Source organism: Netta rufina (assembly GCF_964035555.1).
Source record: "Netta rufina genome assembly, chromosome: 24".
NCBI lineage: Eukaryota > Metazoa > Chordata > Aves > Anseriformes > Anatidae > Netta > Netta rufina.
The window spans coordinates 1,447,757-1,468,238 of record NC_140148.1 but is presented as its reverse complement, the minus strand read 5'-3'; the positions used below and the strand labels follow the sequence as shown (position 1 = coordinate 1,468,238).

The following is a 20,482-nucleotide window of genomic DNA, read 5'->3' as shown; positions in this document are numbered from 1 at the left end:
TTGGGTGTTTTCCAGGGCCGCGCCAGAGCATCTCTGCAGAAAGCCCTGATTATTCCAGGCTGAAAAGCAGGTCTGGAGCAATTAGAGATGGAACAAACCCCTTCCAGCTACAAAGGGGAACGAAGGAGAATGTGCGTGGGCTGGAGCTGAGCTTTAAGACAGATTTTTTTTTTCCCCGGCCCCTGCGCGTGGAGGGTGGCAGGGCTGGGGAAGGGGCTGCTGCTGGCCGCTCCTCGCCACCTTCCCACGGCTCTCCTGGCACCAGCCCTGCTTGGAAAAGCAGCAAACTCCACTCCTGAGAGCTTCATCTGGCAGCTTCGTGCAGCACAAAGCCAGTGACCCTCGGCTGGGAGCAGGGGCTGAGCCCCGCTCACTCTGCTCGGGGAAGTCTCGGTTTGCCTCTAATGAAAATTTCATCCCTTTTTGTTTGTTCTTCTTCTCCTGACTAAAACAAAGAGGAGTTTCCAATCTGTGGCAGCTGGAGATAAAAAAAAAAAAAAAAAGATAAAATATTTATTCTAAAATGAGACAGCAATAAACTAACCTGGGAGCTTGTATTTGAGCAGGATTTACGTTCGCTTTGTTTTTCGGATGGGGAAAATGAGTCACCGACTCCCGGCCACGGGGAACTGATGAGCTGGAGGGAACTGCACACCAAGCTTTTTTTTTTTTTTTTGGACATTTCAAGGGAATTAAAACCCCTTTAGCCACCTTGCGGCACGGTTCTGGGGCTCAGCCAGGATTTGTCCCCAGGTGGGGACAAATTTCCCAGGACAGGACCTCGGAGCAGCCCCATCCTGGCTGAGCCGAGGCTGCGGTGGGTGCGGAGCCGGTCTCCGATTTGCCTGGGAATGAAAATCCCCCTCATCTGTCCCATGCTGCCTTTGAAACAGGAGAAAGTCAACTCTTCCAGGCCCTTTGGAGGCTTTTTCCTGCTCTCAGTGATTTTCTCTTCAGCTGTGCTTGGAAGGGAACCAATGCAGCCACTTTCTCCCGGTCTCTGTAAATCATCCCCCCCCCCCACCCCCACTTTCCCCTTTCATGCTAAAATAAAGGAAATAATTAAAAGACCAGGAAAACGAGCTGCTGGCAAGTTTCCTACGAAGCTGCTCGGCGCTGCGAGGAGCTTGGAGCCTCGCACGGGCACAGGGCAGCCTCTGCTCGCCGGAGGGCTCGGCCCCATCCTGCGCTCGCTGCTCCCGTCCTGCGCGGTGCTGGCAGCTCGCTGTCTGCTCACCAGAAGAAGAACAACAACAAAAAAAAGCTCTGCCTAATGCCCAGGTGGCTCCTTTGCAGCTTCACAGCGAGCCAGCCCTTGCAAACGGTCACAGAAGCGTGCGCTGCCAGTGCAGGAACCCGCCAGCAGCGATTTCCATTTCAGAGCCGCGCTTTGAGGGAAACCAGAGCATTTTTCATCCCCCCCCCTCCGTTTATCCTCAGGCTCAGCCTGCCCGCGGGGTTACTACGGGGTTTTTGTTTTGTGTCCTTGCTGTCATGTTCCTGGGCTAGACTCGGGATTTCTCAGCGTATTTTGGACAATCTCACACCCCTTACACCCTGGGTCTTCCTGAGATGATTCAATAGCGGCTGTGCATGCACAGGGGTGGCGGCTGCTGCCTCATTTCGGCTGCTGTATTCACTCTCATATTGCCTCCCTTGCTAACTCCCCCCAAAAAGCCTCCATCTGGGGCTGTTTAACCTCTCCCTGCTTGCTCCTGCGAGGCCACATCCATTAAAACCCAGCCCCATCAGCACCTCCCTGGGCTTTGCCCCCAGCTGCAGCGCAGCAGAAGCACCTGGGGGAAATTTAGGGCTGAGGAAGGGCAGGACCCCCCCCCTACCCCCTGTGTCGTGGTGTGGCAGGGAGGTTTTCCTCTGTGCTAAAGGTACAGCTGGGATGTGTTGGCTGTCTTCGAGGCCTGGAGGTGGCTTCTGTCCCTGCTCGTGGTGGCAATGTGTCCCTCCCTGCCAGGTGGGTGAGAAATGCTGCCTGCTAGCTGCGGTATTTTAGGGGTGGCTTTGACCCCAGGGGCTCTGCCACCGCTTAGATGTCCTTGTCCCTTGGTACCCTGTCCCAGGACACTTGTGCTCTGTTCCCCTGCATCCCCTACCCCATACGGGGCTGTGGGGATGCCCTGAGATGCCTTTATCCCACCTCTTCCCCCTCTTCAAGGAACCAGGGCGTATTGCTTCTGCCCTGCTCCCCTTGCCTTTGGGGCTGGGTTTATCCCACCCCGGGCACAGCCCAGCTTTCTGCTGGAGCTTCTGGGTGCTGCGACAGCACCGAGAACCCCTTGGAGGCACGGACCCCGCATATTTCCCTGAGCCCAGTGGATAGAGATGTGCTGATGGGCCAGCATTGCTGCCTGCTTCCCATTAGGTGGGAATGCGGCTGGCGCACGTGGCGGGCAGATTTTGCCTCGCAGGGGATGAGGAGGGGAGGTGAGGCTGCCTTACAGCAGGGGCTGTGGGGCTGTCTGCAGCTTGGGGTGGCCTGGAGGGGATCCAAGCACCCCAAATCCCCCCTTCCCTGCAGCTGCTGCACCCACAAAGCTGGGTGAGAGCAGCAGGGGGAACCTACAAAAAGCTTTGCTGGGTTCTTTTGGGGAGGGAGGGGGATCCTGGGGAAGGTGTAAAGGTGAAGTTAGGGTTCGGCTGGGTGCTGTGAGCTCTTCCACTCGCAGAGCCCTGCTGCTCCTCTGGCAGCTCCGCTCTGTTCCCGTCCTATAAGGGAAGGTCGCAGCTCACACGTGGGATGGAAGCATCTCGCCACATTGTGGGCTCATTGTGCTTTTTGGTGATTTTTTTCCCCTTTTTTCTCTTTGACTGGTTTGGGAACAGAGGGATGTGACCTGGTGCTTATCCGAGACCCTGCGCCGGGGGTAGCAAGGGGCTCAGCAAAGCTGTGGCACCCTGCAGGAGCTAACGGTGGCTGGAAAGGGTGTTCGAGCCTGTCCTTGTCCCCATGTCCCAGTGCTGGTGGCCGTCTGTCCTCCCTCACCTCCCTGCCCGGAGCCGCCAGCCCGCAGAGCCCCTCCAGAGCTCACTGCAGCAGATGCGAGATTAAGCCTGGGGTCGACCTCTCCCTCCCCAGGCACCCATAAACGAGGGGAAGGAAGTTTTCCAGGGCCTTTTCCCCAGCCCGATGCAAACATCAGGCTCCTTTTCAGGTCTTATTGCTCTTTTTTTTTTTTTTTTTTTTTTTTTTCATTCCCTCCTGCACTAACCGTAAATCAGGTTGCTCTCCCCCAGGACCGTCTAACGCAGCTGATCCCACACATGAAGACCACCTTGCAGAGCTCCTTCTTTCCCTCTCCCCTCGCTCCAGCTTCACCAAGGGATGCAGGGAGGGCTGGGGGGGGATGTGTGGGTGTCCCCCCACCCCAGTCCCTCCTGTGCTTCCAGCTCTTCCCAGGTGCTGCAGGCAGAAACCTCCCAGCTCCCACTTTCAGCTCCGCTCCTCTTCTCCGCTCCAGCCTTTTTCCCAGGGGAGGACGGGGATTAAGAGGATGCAGATTAAACCTAATGGATTGATTGCAATTATTTTCCCCTGTTTATTTGCAGTACCATGTGGGAGCCTGAGAAGAAGAAGAAGAAAAAAAAAAAGGGAACGCTCTTTATGCGCGTGTAGCCCTGCTCCTCATTACATTTCCTGCTGGAGAGCTACCCAGGCCAGGCAAAAAAATGAAACCAGCTACATTTGAGCGTCCTATTTCAAGCCCTTATAAACTGCGATGTGTAAATACTTGTGTGTGCAAACCCACACGCAATCCTGCGTGAAGCTCTTGGAGCAGCAGCCCCAGCCTCTCCCCACGTGCCCGTCTTTGGGAAGGCGCCAGCTGCTGCCGCCGGCAGCTCTTTGTTGCAGGAGCCAACCTTTTATTTATTTTATTTATTTTTTTTAACCTGTCATGGGCTGGCACAGTGCTGGAGCTCCTCCAAAGCCTGGCCCTTCCACCCCTGTGTTTTGTTTTGTTTTTTTCCCCAAAAAATTTGGCTGCCTACGAGCCGGGTGAGTATCGAGCATCAGAAACGTGCCCCGCATCCCTTTGCCTCCCCAGGAGGGGAGCCCTCCTGCCCCTTCCTGAACTCATGGCAAAAATTGGCCCCTATGCAAATAAATCTGCCTGCTTTGGGGTTTTGTGTAGGATTTCAGGAGCCTGAGCCCGCATCTTGGGTGCCAGTGGCAGCGTTGCCAACAGCTCAAGGTGCGGGATCAGGCTCCTGGTGCCTAAGGCAGCACAAGAAGCCAAGGGAAACGCCACCCTTGAAGGCTTTGAGGTTCTTTCCTATTGTGGAAGCACAAATCTTGCTTCTTGGGGGGGTGGGGAGAAAAAAAAAACAAAAGCATGCCGACGCTGTGATGCTCTTTATTGGCATCCGACCGATACACAAGGATAGCTACCCACCGAGCCGGCCCCGCGCCCCGCCAGCCCCCGTGCAGGATCCCTCCCACCTCATGCTGCTCGCACCCCTCCCGGCACCCCCACAAACTCCTTCTACAACGGCAAATCGTTCGCCACAAACCTCTAATAAATCGGCGTTGGTATCACAGGGGGAGTGGGGGAACAAGTGGAGAAAACACACGGTCTTTGTACAACAGAAACATTAGAAAAGGACACAAAACGTACCGACGAGCATTAACTTTGGCTTGTTTTCCCTCCTTTTTTTTTCTTTTTTTTTTTAAAGTTATTATTATTATTATTAGTTTTCCTGCAACCAGGGATTTGAGGCGTCCCGCGGCTTCTCTTTGGATGCTGAGTTTGTCTCCGTTTCCTCGGCCGCGAGGCTCGGTCGAAGGGCGAGGAAAGGACCCCTTGCTATGGCAATAGAAACCTGAGACCATGGCGATATTGTCCTGAAGAAAAGCGATTTGCATCTGGCACGGTGCATCCCGGGTGGCTCGGCCAGGCTCACCCGGGCAGGTTTTTGAGGAGGAGTTGGCAGAACCCAGCACAGGCGCTCGCTTCGAGTCGCTTCACCAAAAGAAGGGACCAAGGGAAACCACATCACGGTAACCAATGCTTGAGTTCATCCCAAAGCATCCCTGGGGATGGCTTGGTCTGGAAGGAGCTGGCACCCCAGCTGGAGGCTTGCAAGCCAGAGTCAAATTTGGGGTGTTTTCCTTGGATTTCAGTGCTCTTGGTGCACAGCTGCTTCGTGCCAGGGCAGGAGGCGCTTGACATCCCAGCCTGATCCAAACGCAGCCCGGGCATTTTCATCTTCCAAAACCCAGGGAGCAAAGTTTCCAAAAGCTTTTATGGGATCGGGTGTTGAGTTTCCACCAATGTTGGCTCCAGGCCCCCTCGCGGGATCCCAGGATGGGCGAATTGGGCAGGGACCTCTGGGCCCATCTCTCCAAGCCCTGCTCCAGCAGGACCACCCGGAGCAGGGCACCCAGGACCGTGTCCAGGCGGCTTTTGGAGCTCTCCAAGGATGGAGACCAGTTCCAGTGCTCCGTCACCCCCACAGTCCAGCATTACCTCCTGATCTTCAGGCAGAAACAGGCTGCAGGGCACCGAGCTCTCCACCAGGATCAGCCAAACCCCTCGGTGTCCCCAAGCTCCTCGCAGACCCCCTGCAGTGTTTTTTGGAGCGAGCACGCGCGCGTTTCCCCACTTCTCCATCGAGTCTTTAAGGCCAGAGGCGAGGTGGGAACGAGGACGGGGCTGCAAGAAGAGGAAAGCTCAGCCTGAAGGTGGGAAGCCAGGAGCGAGCAGCCCGGGGTGGCTGAGCAGAGGGTTTGGGGTGGGCACCATCACCCCATGACACGTAGAAACATCGAGCATTAGTAAAACAAGGCGGAATTATTTACAAGTCTTGCTTAGCTCTTCGAAGAGGGAAGGAAAATCTCCTCCTGCGCTCGGTGAGGTTTCTGGCTGAAGCAGGAGGCTAAAGGGGAGGCTGGAGGCTCAGCCGTACCCGGCTCCTGCGCGGTGTGAGCTCACCTTGCAGTCCTTGCTCTGCAAAAAAAACCTCCAGGCGAGGGAGATGGCAAAGCTGCCCCATTTTGGGGGACATCCTCCAGGGCTGTGCTGGCCGGCGGCAGCTCAAAAGGAGCCCTGGGCGCTCACCTGGCAGCTGCTCCTTCTGCAGCCTCACTGAGTGCCAGGAGGGGGGGGTTGATGTGTGAGCTAGAAGGGTTGGGACCCCAGTGCCACCAGTCTGGGGCGGGTACAGGCCCAGTATGGGGTCTTGAGGAGGAGCTGCCCTCCCCTGGTTGCCAGCCCTGTGCAAGGGGGACAGTGCAATCGCACCAGGGTGGCTTTGCTCCTGGGGCGTGCAGCGCGGGGATGCCGAGATTCGTGCCGAGGGGAGGATGAGCAAAGCCCTTTTGTCGTGTTCCCGCTGCAGGCAGGCACTTTTGTCAGCCCTTTAGACTTTTGGGGTCCCCCCCCCGTGAAGCTCCAGCACGCCCGGCACTGGCGCAAGGGTGGTGGCACCCGGACACCTGCTCCCCTTTTGGGGCTGTCCCCAGCATTTGGTGGCTGCTCCCCACCCAGGCCAAAAGCTGCCGGCCCCGGGGAGCGCACCCCAAATTTCACAGTGTAGGTTGGGCTGCTGGAAGCCGAGTCCTTTTCCCCAGCCCACCCCCCAGTCGCACAGCCCAGCTTAGGGACCAGCCCCCTCCCCAAATCCCGCCGCAGCGGCTCCGCTTCGCTGTGCCCATCCCAGCCCTGCCCTTTGCTCGCGGTTTGGGGGAAGAGGGTGAATTTCAGGGCGGCGGAGGGGAGAGGAAGAGAACAGCAGCATGGGGCGAGGAGAAAGGGCAGGAGGGAGAGACCTGGAGCCCCAAGGAGGACAGGGAAGGGGCTGGAAGAAGAGAGAAGAGGAGAGACCTGAGAGTGGTGCTCGTCCCTGCGCTCGCCCAGCCGCCCTCGAGGATGCTCTGGCAGCAGGCGTGGAGTGGGACCGAGCCCGGCTGGGTCAGGGGCTGCCGGGGGGGCTCGGTGGTGGGAGGGGGCGATACCGAAACCAGGAGCTCAGTGCATAGAGGGCCGTAAAACTGGGGGGCCCGGGGAGCCCTCGCTTCCTTCCCACCCTCCTCTCCAGGGGTCTCGGTGCCAGGGAGGGGAGAGGCGAGGGGGCGGCCGGGCACGGGGCCCCCGGTGACACCTCTCCCCCCCGGGCCGCCCTTCAGACGGGCGAGGTGGCGGTGGACTCGCTGTACAAGCTCTCGGCGATGTCCCCGCGCTGGATTTTCCGCAGGGCCACCAGGAGGGCGTCGAGGGTGGCCGTCTCCTTGGAGGACCAGTCGGCCAGGAGGGCGCGGGCGGGCGATTCCTCCCGCGTGAAGGAGTCAATGAGGTCCTCTTTGTAGCCCAGCTCCCCGGCCAGCTGCCTCCACGTCTCCTCGGCCGAGCTGCTCAGCAGCTTCTCCACCTCCTCCTGCTTGCCCGGCGGCAGGTTGGCGTACAGGCTCCCGTCTCCCTTGGGGGCTGTGAAGGGTGAAGGAGGGTTAAGGCGCTGGGACACGGTGCCCCCGCCCACCCTGTGGTCCCCGGCTCGCCCTACCTGGCCCCTGCGTGCCCTGGTTGTTTGGCTGCTGGTCGTGCAGGCTCTGGCTGTCCACCGAGATGCCGCTGTCGCTGTGCAGCTTCTCCCCCTCCGGGGAGGGCGTCTGGTTCACCGGGCGGTTGTTGGCCCCTTGCTTGTTCTGCTTGCAGCTGTTCCACCTGCACGGAGAGGAGAAGGGGGGCACTGTCCCATCCCATCCCATCCCATCCCCACCCCTGGGGCAGCATCCCCTGCATGGCACCCCTGGCTTTGGGAGCGGCTTCGTTGCCTTGTCCCCTGCTCGGAACCGTTTTCCCAAGCAGTGTTTCCCCCGTAACCTCTGGCTCAACCCCTCCGCCAGCTGGATCAGGTTAAAGCAGCACCGAGTGCCTCTGCTTTTGCAGCTGCCCAGCTCCTGAGCATTGCAAGGGTGCGGGATGTGGCTCCCTCCTGCACAGCCCCGCTGCAGAAAGGCAGCTGCCGGGTGGCGTGCACGCGTGTGCGCACATGGAGCTGCGTGCGGGTCCCCACGTGCAGCGCTGTGCCCACGTGAAGGCGCAGCTGGGGCTTCGGCTGGGTGCACGCACCCACGTCGCCGCCTTCTTGTGGGTGGTGCACGTGGGGCTCGGTGCCCTCTGGGGCTGGAACGGGGCCACTGGGGGGGCTGGGGACAGGGCAGGGACCGGGGCGCACGTGGGGCGCACGAGCTGCAGGCTCGCATCTGGGCAGCACGTGTGGGGCCGGGCGGCTGCGTGAGCCTGGGCTGAGGTCCTGGTGGGGAGAAGATGCTGGGGGGACCCCTCGGGGTGCCTCCAGCCCGGGGGGGTGCATGGGGAGCAGCCGAGCCAGCCCTGACCTGCACAGGGCCAGGTGCACACCCAGGGATGAGCCGCTGAGTGTGATCGGCCACGACGGCTGCCCGCGGCGTGCCAGAGCGAGCGGGGGGATGAGCGGGGGGGTGTTTGTGTTGGGGGTGGCAGGGGAGCATGGCTTGCACCCCCAGCCTGCTGCGATCGCCCTTTTTCATCTCCTCAGCTGCCTTATTTCTCGTGCATTTCTTGGCAATCCAGCTCCTGCCCACCCACCCTGCTCCCCTCCCTCATTTCGTGGCGCTGTCGGTGACTGCTCCAAACGCAGGACCTCCAAGGGGGGTGGGCACGGGCTGCTCCCCCCATCCAACTCCCCCTTTTTCCAACACACCCCCAGGGCTCTGCCCTGCTTCTCTACCTTTTGAAGGCGATGTAAGCCACCAGCCCCACCACCACGGCCGCCAGGATGGAGCAGTAGACGGGGATGAGGTTGTCGGCGGTGCCGCGGCTCACGACGGGCTGCGAGCTGCCCATGACGGTGGTGCCGGTGTCTGCCAGGGTGCTGGCCATGGCCTCGGTGTTGAAGGGGTCCCTGGTGACGGGTTCGGGGCTCTCGGAGCCCGCCAGGGACGGGGTGTGTGTTGTCCAGCGAGGGTGGAGGTCTGCCAGGAGGGGAAAAAACAAAGGGAAGGGTCAGCCACGTACCCGGTGGTGACTTGTAGCAGCTCTGGCACAGCCCCTTGTCCCCAGGCTTGTCCTTGCAAGCCAACCTGGGCCCCCAGTCCCTCTGGACCCGAGACAAGCCAAAGCTGTCTTCTCTTCCGAAAGGCTGATGGTGCTTGGTCTTGGCTGGGCTGCTTGGACACGACTTTGAAGGTTTTCCTGTCCCAGCACGGCTTTGCTCAAGCCATTCAGCAAGGGCCAAACCACGTATCTGTGCGTCCCCGTTGCCTGTGGCCATCCAGCCTCGCACAAGCAGGGTTTGTTTATCCCCACTGAGGGTTTGCTCCAGCCCTGGCACTGGGATGGAAGAGGAGCTCTGCCCCCAGACATGCAAACCTGCTGGCTGAGCCCCGGGCTCCTGTCGCTGATCCCAGAGAGCTGCTATGGGGCTCGGTCCCCAGGCTGCAGCCCCAGATGCCTCCCACCTACAGCACATCTGCACCGAGACCTGCCTAAGGCAAAGCAGCTGCCTCTGCAGCTCGCGAGGAGCCGGGTCTGCCTGGCTTCATCTGCTGCCCGCAGCCTGGATTCACCCCCCCAGGGGGGAGCAGAAAGGGGGAATCCTCGGCTTGTCCCCTTCCCCTGGCCCCTGCCTGCTGGGTGCGCCCCGCCAGCCCAGCCCCGATCTGGGAGTGACCCCGTTCCCACCCATACATCCACACCCAGCAGATGGATGTGCCTCGTCTTGCACTGGGAAGAGCTCTCACCTGCGTGCCCAACCCCCCCGCAGAGCCTGCCTCCCCCCAGACCTGCCCCTGCCCCTCTCCAGGGCCTTTCCCCGTGCCTTTGGGCAGCCTCCGGGTGAGCTCTGCAGGGCTGTGTCCCCTCTGTGCCACACCGGGGCTGTGCCACGTCCCCGGCCACCCGGTGCCCCAGGCACTTTGCAAGCTCGAGGCTGGAGCAAGCCCCAACCAACCCCTCCTGGGCACAGCCCAATTCCTGCTCCCTGCTGCACCAGCCCCTGCGCAACTGCAGGCAAACAACCAGCCCTGGTGCAATCCCCAGCCCGGTGGTTCCACCTCTGCTCGTGCACCCCGAGCTCTCCAGCACCACGACAGCACAGGGGACACCTCCCCCTGCCCGCTGGCTGTCCCCAGGGGGGGAAGAAAGGGGTCTCCCGGTGCTGGCAGCCCCCCGTGCCGACCCTCCCAGCCGTGGCCCCCATCCGGATCCCGCTGCCCTTTGGGAGCAACGCTTCGGTGGCCACCACGGCCGTATCCGGCGGGGCCCCGCTGGCAGCTAACAAAGCTCACCCTGTGCTCCTTGACTTATGGCTCCATTTACTCGACCCTTCCAAGGGATCAGCCAAAGGGAGCTGCGCTGGCTGCCGCCTCGTGCTGTGAATCAGCGGTGTGCGGGACAAAGCCCCTTTTTCTAAGCCACTGGGCTCAGGGCAGGAACCGTGCTGCTGTTGCCAAAAGCAGCCGGGGCAGCCCCGTTGCCAGCCTAACCCCCCCCAAAAACAGCCCCACTGGGATACGGGGACTGTGCATGGCACAGGGCAGCACGGCCAGGCTGCTCTGCCGAATGATGCTGCGCACCAAACCCTCCTGGGCTGTGGGGCTGGCTGCTCCCCAGCTTTTTCTGAGGGCAACAGCAGTTAATTCCCATTGAAAACCCATCGGCTGCCAGATTTCCTTTTGATGAAGGCTCTGGTGGCAGAGAAAGCAACATCCGAAGCTGCCGGACCTCTTGGCTGAGCATTTGCAAGGGGGCTGAAGGCTCGCAGCAAGCGCTGGCTCCTTAGGAAGCTGCGTGCTGCGATGCCCAAGGGGTGGGGATCTCAGCTGGACACGGGGTCCTCTCTTCTCCTCCACCCCCAGGGCCCTGCACCCACCTCCCCATTGCTGCTGTGCAACGGGAACCCAAGGCACAGAGCACTGAAGATGTCTGTGAGACACCACGAGAGCCAGAGAGCTCTGCTCCCCCCTCAAAAGCCAGCGGTACCTCTGCATTCGGCGTCGGAGGTGGCCGTGCACTCCTTCACCATCACCTCGTTCTCCTCGCAGATGGTGCAGGGCAGGCAGGGGTCCACGAAGTTGGCCTCATCCGAGAAGGTGCCCTCGGGGCACTCCTCGCACACCGTGTCCTGCGAGTCCCTGCAGGGGAACATGAGGCCGAAGCCCACCTCGCAGACCCGGCACTCCTTGCAGCTCCCGCTCAGCTCGTCCTGGTAGTAGCCGTAGGCGCAGCGGCACACGGCGTCGTCCGACTCCACGCAGGGCGCCGACATGCTCTGCAGCCCCACGCACTGCGTGCACGGCTTGCACGGCTCCGTGGCGCTCACCGTGTCCGAGTAGGTCACGCCTGGGAAGGAGGGGGCAAAAAGGGGGTGAGCAGAGGGCCACTGGGGTGTCCCCGTCCCCGCTGGCCGCCCTGCGCCCCGGCGGTGGCTTTGCTGCAGCCCCCAGCTCCCAGCCCCATCCTGCTGGGGGAGCTGGGTTTGTGCAGGAGTTGCAGGCTGGGACTGGTGCTTTTCATTGTTTTCCTCCTCCTCTGAGACATGGGGAGAGTTTGTCCCACTGCAGCCCCCCCAAAACCACCGGTCCCCTTCCAGCCCCTGGCGACTTTGTGGCCTCCCCCTGCCTGTTCTCTTCCCGTTAACAGCAAATCCCTTTTTGCAGCAATTCCCCGTGCTGAGGGGGGAGTGCAGCCCCCAACTCGGGTCCTTGGAGCTCCTGCAGCCTGCAGAGATCTCACTGCCATCCCCATCACACCCATCCCAGCCATGCCCATGTCCTTGGTGCCCGTGTCCCCGAGTGAGCGTCCCTGTGCGCAGCCAGGGCACCGTCCCCATTTCCGACCTGCGGACGGTCCCCATGGCCCACACTGGCACCGACAGACATCACATCCCCAAAGCTTTCTCCCCTGCATCCTGCCCGGGAGGTCCCTGGGGACATCTCTGCCCCGTGTCCCCCCCCCTTTGGCCTCGTGCTCCCCACCGGGGAGGCCAGGGGATGCGGGAGGTGATGCAAACAGGAGGTTACAACACTAATTGCTGACTCTCCTCTGACCCCGGGGCTCCTTGCTCTCCAGTTTCACCCCGCAGGGCTGACTCTGCCGTGTAAATCAATACCCTCCCGAAGCCTGACGAGCCCCCCCCCGCGTCCCCTCCTTCCCCTGCACGGTCCCCAAGGTGTTTGAGGTTATTTTTAGCCCAGCGAGCCAGGATCAGTGCCCGTCCTGGAGGGCACAGTTGCTCTCTCTCCATCACGCTCTTTGCAGTGGTTTCCCCGTAGCCTACGCTGCTGAAACACGGGGGAAAGTCCAATCCCCCATCCCCTCCGTGGAGAAGGTGTTGGGGAATGATGTGAAATCCCTCAGGAAGGCAAACCAGCCACCTCTCCATCCTTAATCAGGAGCTGGGGATTTCCTCTGGAAGCTCCCAGGGCTGCGCGCCCGCCCTGCACCGGCCAAACCTTCCCTGTGGCCTCCCGGCACCTTTGGTGGCCTCCAGCTTCTTGTGGTGGCCAAGAAGCTGGCAGGAGGAGCTGCTCTGGTGCCTCTTTTATAACATTTTCAGGACAGAGGGGAAGGAAGAGCCCTGAGGTGACGGTGACGGGCAGGGGCAGCTCCCCCGCTGCACCCCAAGGACAGGGGCACCGAGCCAGCACCGGGATGTCCCCGGGGCTCCCCAAACCCATTCCTTCTCCTTCAGGGATGGGGTCCTCTGCACCAACCACCTCACAATTATGCCACACATCGCCGTGTCATGCCCAAACCGTGCCAAAAACAGCGGATTCAGCTAATGGCAGGGGGGCCTGGGGTGGGCGAGCAGCCCCTGCCCGGCCGAGCGGAGGCAGAGCCGCGCTGGGTCGGCTGCTGGCGTGCGCGGCTCCCATTAACCTGGCCTCGTCCCTCGCATTATTCTGAATTATTGATAGGCACCATTAGAGCGGGGAAGTGGCCAGGAAAGGCATACGGCTGAGTGGGCACATTTTCAGTGGCAGCAAAGGTATCGGAGCTGAGCAATTACAGCTGAGATTCAGCCGGGGCCCCCCTCCCTCCCGCAGCGATGGAGGCTGGTGAAGGGGGATAAATAAATCATGAGGCAGCCTCCGGGGGGGGGACGAGGGAGGGAGAGAAGAAAAATTATAATAAAAAAGCAAGTGGCCATTTGGGCTGCTGCAGGAACCGCTGCCTTCAGGCTTTGGGGGGGGTGCTGCTTTGATAGGAGCAAAAAGTCTTTGCGAAACGATTTGGCCGGTGGGTCGGGAAGCTGTCCAAGGCGAAGCCTCGGAGGCAGCATGGGGTGGAGGTGAGGATTTTCGTGCCCTTGTTCCCCGTGCGTGGCAGCCCCAGCACCCATCCCTCAGCCCCACTCAGCAGCTCCCAGCTGATGAATTTTGGGGCTCAGCCCCTGCTGCATCGACAACAAACGCTTGCAGCTGGGAGTATAAAGCAGGACAGCTGGCAGGGAGGTTATCTCCCATTTTCTTTGTGGTTTTGGGGTTTGTTTGCTCTTCCCAGTTGATGCAATGAGGGACCAGGCTGTCCCCTTGCTGCCCAGCAGGGTGGTGGAGGCCTGATCCTGCCCTGGGATTTACACCGAGCGCTTGGGTGAGTGAGGAGAGCGCTGGGGTGTGGGTGCTCCCAGCTGGGGTGTGTGAGGGCTGTGGGGGACACTGAGGCACGGAGGGGTGCCTTTTTATCTCCATGCTTTCCAGCTCAGCTCCCTGACCCTCCAGAGCTGGTGCCAGAGGTTAATCCTGCTGGGGTGCAAACCGGAGCAGCAGCACTCACGTACAGCCCCCTGCACCCGTGCCCTGGCTCACGCACCCAGGCCGTGGGCTCTCCGTAACCTCTGCACCCACCGTCCTCCGGGGAGGGTGGAAACTCCCTTCCACCCCCAGTTCCCAGAAAGAAGGTGGGAAGGAAGCCATCCCCGGCCTGGAAACGGAGGGGCTTTGTGTGAGGCGTTCCCATCGGGAGCATCTCTGGGACACGAAGCAGCCCTGGCCGTGCCCTCTGGGTTTGCAGCCCTGGAGCCAGAGGCAGCGAGCCCGCCCCAAGGTTGCAGCCGGTGGGTTGCAGCCTCCCCGGCTGCTCGGAGGGCGAGCGCCCTTCATCGATTTTGCAGGAAGGCAGAGGTATTTTTAGCCCTGCCCTGATGCTGCTCTGTGCCGGTGCTGCTCTGGTTATGGGGTTTCTCCTCTTATAGGGCTTCTCCCCCTCCGGTCTCTGCCTCTTTCACTCCCCCCATGGCCGTGCTCTGCCCCTTCCCTCCCTCAAACCACATCCCCGGAGCGCTCTGGGCTTGGCTGGCACAAATTCCCCTACGAAGACTTGTCCCCAGCTCTTCAAAGGCTTTGCAGCAGTAAATTTGAAGGGCAGGTTGCTTACGCCTACCATGGCGTTGTTTAAACACTAAGAGTTGGGCCACTTCGTCTGTACGCATTTACCCAGCTCGCCAGCACAAACCTGTGCGACGTTTACGCAGTGTTTGACATAGGCAATGTGCCTGGGGCTGGCCAGCTGAAAACTGTCACCCCCCCGGCTGTATCAGGAGCCCGTGTGATTTGCTTCTCCCTCCCCCAACTTTATTTTGCAGCCTTTACAAGGTAAAATTAGCAATGGTACAGGTGGCTCGCTGGGAGACCGCGGTGTGGGCAGGTTTTGGAGGGCAGTGTTTGGGGGGGAGCTGGGGGACAGAGCCCTGGAAGGGGACCTGCAAACGTGCCTGGTACCTGCGGGTCCTGGAACGGGGCAGTTGTTGGATCTGGGGTTGGGATTTGCTGGGCAGATGGCTGAAGGATTGGGGGGAAATCCTGGAAGAAATCCTGCCATTTGGGTGCATTTGTGCAGGAGATGGGCACCGGGAGGCTGCAGCGAGCAGCACGAAGTGCATCCACACAACTCTCCCAAGGGGATGCGCACGGGGAGGACCCCGGTGCCTGCTGGTGGTCCCCGAAGCCCCCCCCTGTGCCCAACACCCTCGGCGGGGGGGGAGCAGGTACTCACTGTCCAGGCAGGGCTCGCAGACGGTCTGGTTGACCCCGCAGGGCTGCACCACCCCCTCGCCCAGGTTGCAGGCTTTGCAGCACTCCCCGCTCGTGGTGTACATCTTGGTGAAGCACTTGTCCTTGGAGCCCCAGGCGGGTCCCTGGGGGAGAAAACAGAGCTGGGAGGTGACTCTCGGCGCCGGGATTCCCCCTGCAAGGGTGGGCAGAGAAACGTGTGGCATCCAGGCAGGGTTGTGCCATGGGGTGGACACCCAATGTCTGGATGAAAGGGGAATCGTGGATTAAACGCAGGGCTCGGGAGAAAGGGGAGTTAAATGGTTTTCCTAGGCAAACCTCACTCATTTGGAAAGCCCCTCGAAGTGTTACTGATGGAGGCGATGAGAGCCTGGGGCTGGTGGACGTGATGGGGGAAGCAGGGTAATGGCACTGCGTGTTCTCATCTCTCACCTGCTCCCCCCGAGGATGTTTTGCCATCCCAAAAGGCTCAGCCCTGCCCTGCCTGGTGGGCAGCAGGGCATTGCCCCCAGCCTGGCTGCAGGGAGCCCTGCCAGCCCCCATGGGAGGGTTTGGAGAGCTGGGGTCCCCGCTCTGCGCCATGGTCTCTCTGAACATCACGATTGGAAATCAGCCCCCACGATGGAAATGAAGACTTTAAAAGGAGCCCAGAGAGCTTCAGCCGCCTAATGGGAGTGAGTGGATTTGCTTATAAAACCTGTCATCACACATGGAAGCAATAAAAGTGCCATGAGCGGTGTGGTTTGGAGCACATGCACTTTGCAGCGGGGAGCAGCGCTGGCCGGGCTGTGGGTTGGCCTCGCCATCCCTCTGCCATCAGCCTGAGCCTGGTTTTGGGGGGAAAAAACTCAACGGGAGCCTGGAGGAGCTCCCCCTCCCTGCGTCCCCAAGCATCTGGATGCCTTGCCAGCCACTTGGCCGCCTCTCTTCTTCGCACAATGCAGCGTTATGAACTCACGGGTGCATCATCCGGCATCATCCGGCCCGGCCTGAGACAATGGAGCGCCAATTATAGGCAGCTGAATGACAAAGTGCTCCAATTACCCTGCGCTGGAAAGCATGCGCTCTCCTGGCTGGCGCTGCTTCGCCAGCCTGACCTGGCACCGGGCCCCGGCTGCACGGGCGAGAGAGGGTTTGGCATGGGGGGCACTTCCAGCGCCCCCAAATACCAGCTGGGGGGGTGAGAAAGGGGCTGGATTTGCAGCAGGGACTGAGCCAGGCAGCAGGGATGTGCCCCGCTGCTTGCAGCGACCCAGGCGGGGCGCAGGGCTGGAGCTCGCCCTGCTGCTCCCTCTGCAACGATCCCCCCCCCTCCCACGCTCGGGCAGGTTTCTGCTCCTCGTAGCGGCGGCTGGGAAGGAGGGAAGCATCCCAACGTGCCTGGCTATAAATAGTGCTGGGAAGGCTGGGGCCAGCAGCTGGGGCCAGCAGCAGCCAGCTCTCCCACGCCGCCCGCGCCCGAGGCAGCTGTGAGCAGCCCCGCGGGGCCAGGACCCGGCTGCGTCGTTTCCTCCGTGCGAAGACCCCGAGCCCCGACAGCTTCCCCCTGCTCTCCTCAGGCTGCTGAGGGACACCCTGTGCTTCCCCCTCCCCGCTGCCAGGTCCTACCCTCCGCGCTTCTAAATGGTGTGGAAAATGCAACTTCCAGTCCCAGGTGCGGCGCCCGCCCCCCCCACACCTCCCCGCCTGCATTTCCCTTTCAGCTCCATCTCGAGCACTGAAACGTTCGTAAAGATTAACACGCTTATGAGGGGGGGCACATGGTCTGCATTAGCCCGCTGAAATGTGCATGTTATTAACACAACTCCTGTTGACAAAGCCACAGGTATTAACACTATAAAGCATCTTGACAGCTGGGCCGAGGAGGGGGGACGCGCAGAGGGTGCGAGCAACACCTTTGTGAGCTTTTAATTGCTTTCTGAGTTGTTCCTGTGCGTTTCTCTCCCCAAGCAGACGCCGCCAGTTGAGGAGATGGCCTTGGAGGAAGAGCTACGTGGAGTGAGTTGTGCGAGGCACCATTATCTCCCCAGCCCTGGCACAGAAAACCGCGTTGCGCCGGAGCGGGGAACGGCGGCGACGCTGCAGCTGGAGATGGGCCCAGTGGCAAGCCTGGATCCGAACTGCCTGCGAGCCTGACAGACGGGCTCTGCATTTTTTGGCTATGCACCCTGTCTAGAAAAGGCCAAACCCCTGGCTCCGAGCACTCCCCAAACTTTGGGCAGCACGGAGAGCCACGTCAGAGCTCGCCGGGTCCGGCCAGCCCTCGGCACGGCAGGACGGGCAGGGCTCTGCCTCCTCCCCTGCTGAGCTCCCGTCCCAGCAGCACAGGTAACGAGCCATGAAATTGGGGTTCTTGGGGTTTGGGGCAACCCTGGGGCTGTGGCCACAGCTGTGGGAGCACCTCTAGACCTGTCCCGGTGAGGTATCAGAGAGGAAGTGGGGTTCCCCCTCTCCAGCTCTGCTGCGGGGCTGGGTGGGCTCAGCAGGTGCAATCCTCGGGGACGCATCCAGCCCTGACCTAGGGAGGTGGCTGCAAGGTTTGGGGGACCCCCAAGCCCTGCCTGGCTGCAGGAGGCTGCCTCAGGAGGGAGGAATTCCCCAGGGTTGAAATCGTTTGAACCAGTCTGGCTGGGATCAGGTCTTGCTTTTTCTGCCACAGGTCCTGGGGAGCTCAGCCAGCCCGGCCCCCACCCCACGGGTGTCCGAGGGAAGGGGACCCCCTGGCACAGAGCCCCCAGCCCCGCTCTCCTCCTCGGTCTCTGAATGAAACCGCTGAGGCACGGGGCTTAACATCTGCCCAAAAGGTGTCCTGCTGCCTGCCGAGCCCTCCAGGACACCCCCCTCCCATCAAATCCTCCCGGAGCAAAAGCCCCGTTTCTGCCCCAGGTAGCTCCGTCTGTCCTGTGCGCCCAGTCCGTGTGTCCTTCTCCGGGGGTCCCCCTCTTCCCTGTCCCCCCCCAGGCTCTGAAGTTTTGTCTGTGGCACGGGCTGAGGCTGTGCCTGTCCGGGGGGGCTCACGCTGCGGGGAGGGAAGCTTTGCCCTTCCTACAGGGCATTGAGTTTGGAGCGGGGAAGGTTTGGGGCCATGGGGTTCAGGAGATGAAGGCACAGGGGTGGGGCTGCTCCTCCCCACACCACCACCACCCTTTTTCCCGGGAGAAAAGGGATGGCAGAGCCCAGCTCGACGCTAGCGGGACGCGAGGGGCTGCACAAACCATCCCGGCGGGGTCCCCATCCCCACCCACCTCCCCGCTCCCCTCCCTCTGCGCCCAGCCGCGCTCTGCTTGCCCACCCGGGGGACCCTCCAGCCCGGCTGCCCGGTGCCTCCGGGACCCTCCAGCCCTCTACATTTGCCCTCCCCGCCTTCCACTTGCCCGGTACCCCCGGGACCCTCCAAATAAGACGCTGGAGAGCCCCGGGGGCGCAGCGCCGGGGTACCCCGGCTCCTCTCCATCCCCCCTCCGCCTTGTGCCTGCGGGACCCGGGGACCCCCCGCGCTCCTCCCCCGGTCCCTCCAGGGCTCCGGGTCCCCCGGGCACCTGCCAGGAGCCCTCCCCGCCTCCCGGCCCGGCACTCACCGCCGGCAGCAGGAGCAGCAGCAGCGGCAGGAGCCCGGCCATGGTGCGCGGGGGTCGCCTCGCATCCCCCGAGCAGCGGGTGCGCGGCCGGGCTGCCCTCCCTCTGCCGCCCGCCGCCTCGGCAGCACCAGAAAAGGGCTGCAAGTCCCTCCTCCTCCTCCTCCTCCTCTCCGCCCCCGGAGCATCACGGCGAGCAGCAGAGCCAGCACCCTCCTCTGTCGGCACACAAAGCCCGGACCCCCCCCCTCCACCTCCTCGCCCCCGCAAGAACCCGCCGCCCTCCCACAAAGCGCTTTTGGGGTGCGCGCCCCCCAGCCCCTCCGGTGTTTGTGTCCGTCTGTGCACCCTCCTCTGCTGTCTGTCTGTCCATTCATCCCTCTGTCCATCCATCCATCCATCCATCTCTCTCCATCCCCTTGAACGCCTCCATCCGTCCATCCCTGCACGCCCCTCTCCAGCTCTCCACCAGCCCCTGTCCTCACCACGGGCCCGTTAATTGGTTTTGTTAATTATGCTGCAGGCTCGGAGAGAGGCTCCGGGCAGGTCAGTGGCTGTGGACGGAGGGCTGAGGCTGGGGTGGGCTCACCAGACTTCCTCTGGCTGCAGGGACAAGGCACAGCATCCTGCAGGTACCGGTGACACCCCCAGGACCACGACCCCTGCCAGGTCTGTGCCAACCCTCCGGGTGACAAAGGGAAGTTCCCAGCAGCGAGGAGGAGATGTTGCCATGCCCGGAGTGGCAGCCACCTGCTCCTCTTTGTAAAGCCACCTGCTTCCCTTTGTAAATCCACCCTCAGGTGTAAAAACCCATCATGACATCCTTAATTTCCTAAAAATCTCCCCGCGTGATGCTCCCTCCGCTTTCAGCTTATTCCAGGACAGCCCCGTCCTGATCCTGCCCAGCCCCGGTCCCGTGGTGGTGAGCTGTTAAGCTGCGTGTAAGGGAGAGGGAGTTGGAAATGTCACGGCCTTTCCCCAGCTCGGTTTGGCCCCCGCCTTGGTGTGTCAGCACCAGAAACGCTCTTTGTGGGGCTTGTTGGAAAAAAAAGCAGTGGGTTTTGTGTGGCTTTGGTGAGGAGCTTTGTTGGAAACTGCCCAGAACCGCTGGCGCCAGGGGCGGCTCCTGGGGCTGGGACAAAAGAGGGGCTCCTTCACCCTACGACTCTGTCACCCTGCCCCAAATGCCTTTACCTAGCACGGGATGGAGCACGGGGTGTCCTTTATGGGGCCGGGGCTGCTGTGGGGCTGTCTCTCAGCTTTGGGCTGTGTTGGGATGGGGGCTTTGTCACGCTGATGGGTTCAGGCTGGAATTCCTCTTGAGCTACCGACCTGCCGAGGTGTGTGGGGTCAGCAGCTCCTGGCTCACCCCGTACCAACGGGCAGCCGGGAAGGGCTCGGAGGAAAGTCCCTCTTTAAATAGGATTAAACCGAAGCCGCTGTTTGTTCTCCGGCACGGAGCTGTGGGAACACACGTGTGAGCCACATGGCTATGGGTTTGCCAGCCAGAAAGCCATGCCGGGGACAGGTGGGGCCAGGGCAGTGCTCGCCAAAGCCGGGGTGTGGGGTATGGGAGTGCTGCCCACCCAGCCGTGAGCTCAGCATCCTTCTCTCTATCCCGTGGTTTCAACGCTTGGAAACGGGGCAAAGCTGCCTGCGGACATCTGGTGAGGCTGGGGGGAGCAGCCCGGGTCTCTTGCAGTTTGCTTTGCCTTTGTTGCTTTGCTGCAGCGCGCCGGGCTGCTTCCTTGGGCCGTTTTACGCATCCTTCCATCCCGGAGCGATTTGGGGTCTGCCCCCCCTCCACAATGGGATGCACTCGCTGGGCTCTGGGGGCTCTGTTTGAGGGCGCAGCGTGTGCGAGAGGAGCTCCCCGACCCCAGCTCCGAGCGAGGGTGCT

General features: G+C 61.6%; 1 protein-coding gene across 1 annotated transcript; it reads right to left on the bottom strand.

Moving 5' to 3' along the window:
* Positions 1-7,137: 7,137 nt before the first annotated feature.
* NGFR (nerve growth factor receptor) lies at positions 7,138-18,627 on the bottom strand (the record flags this gene model as incomplete). The annotated part of the gene is made up of 6 exons (XM_084301250.1): positions 7,138-7,439; positions 7,516-7,676; positions 8,725-8,968; positions 10,977-11,336; positions 14,991-15,132; positions 18,586-18,627. 6 exons carry the CDS (start codon positions 18,625-18,627, stop codon positions 7,138-7,140), a joined length of 1,251 nt encoding a protein of 416 aa, XP_084157376.1.
* Positions 18,628-20,482: the final 1,855 nt, after the last annotated feature.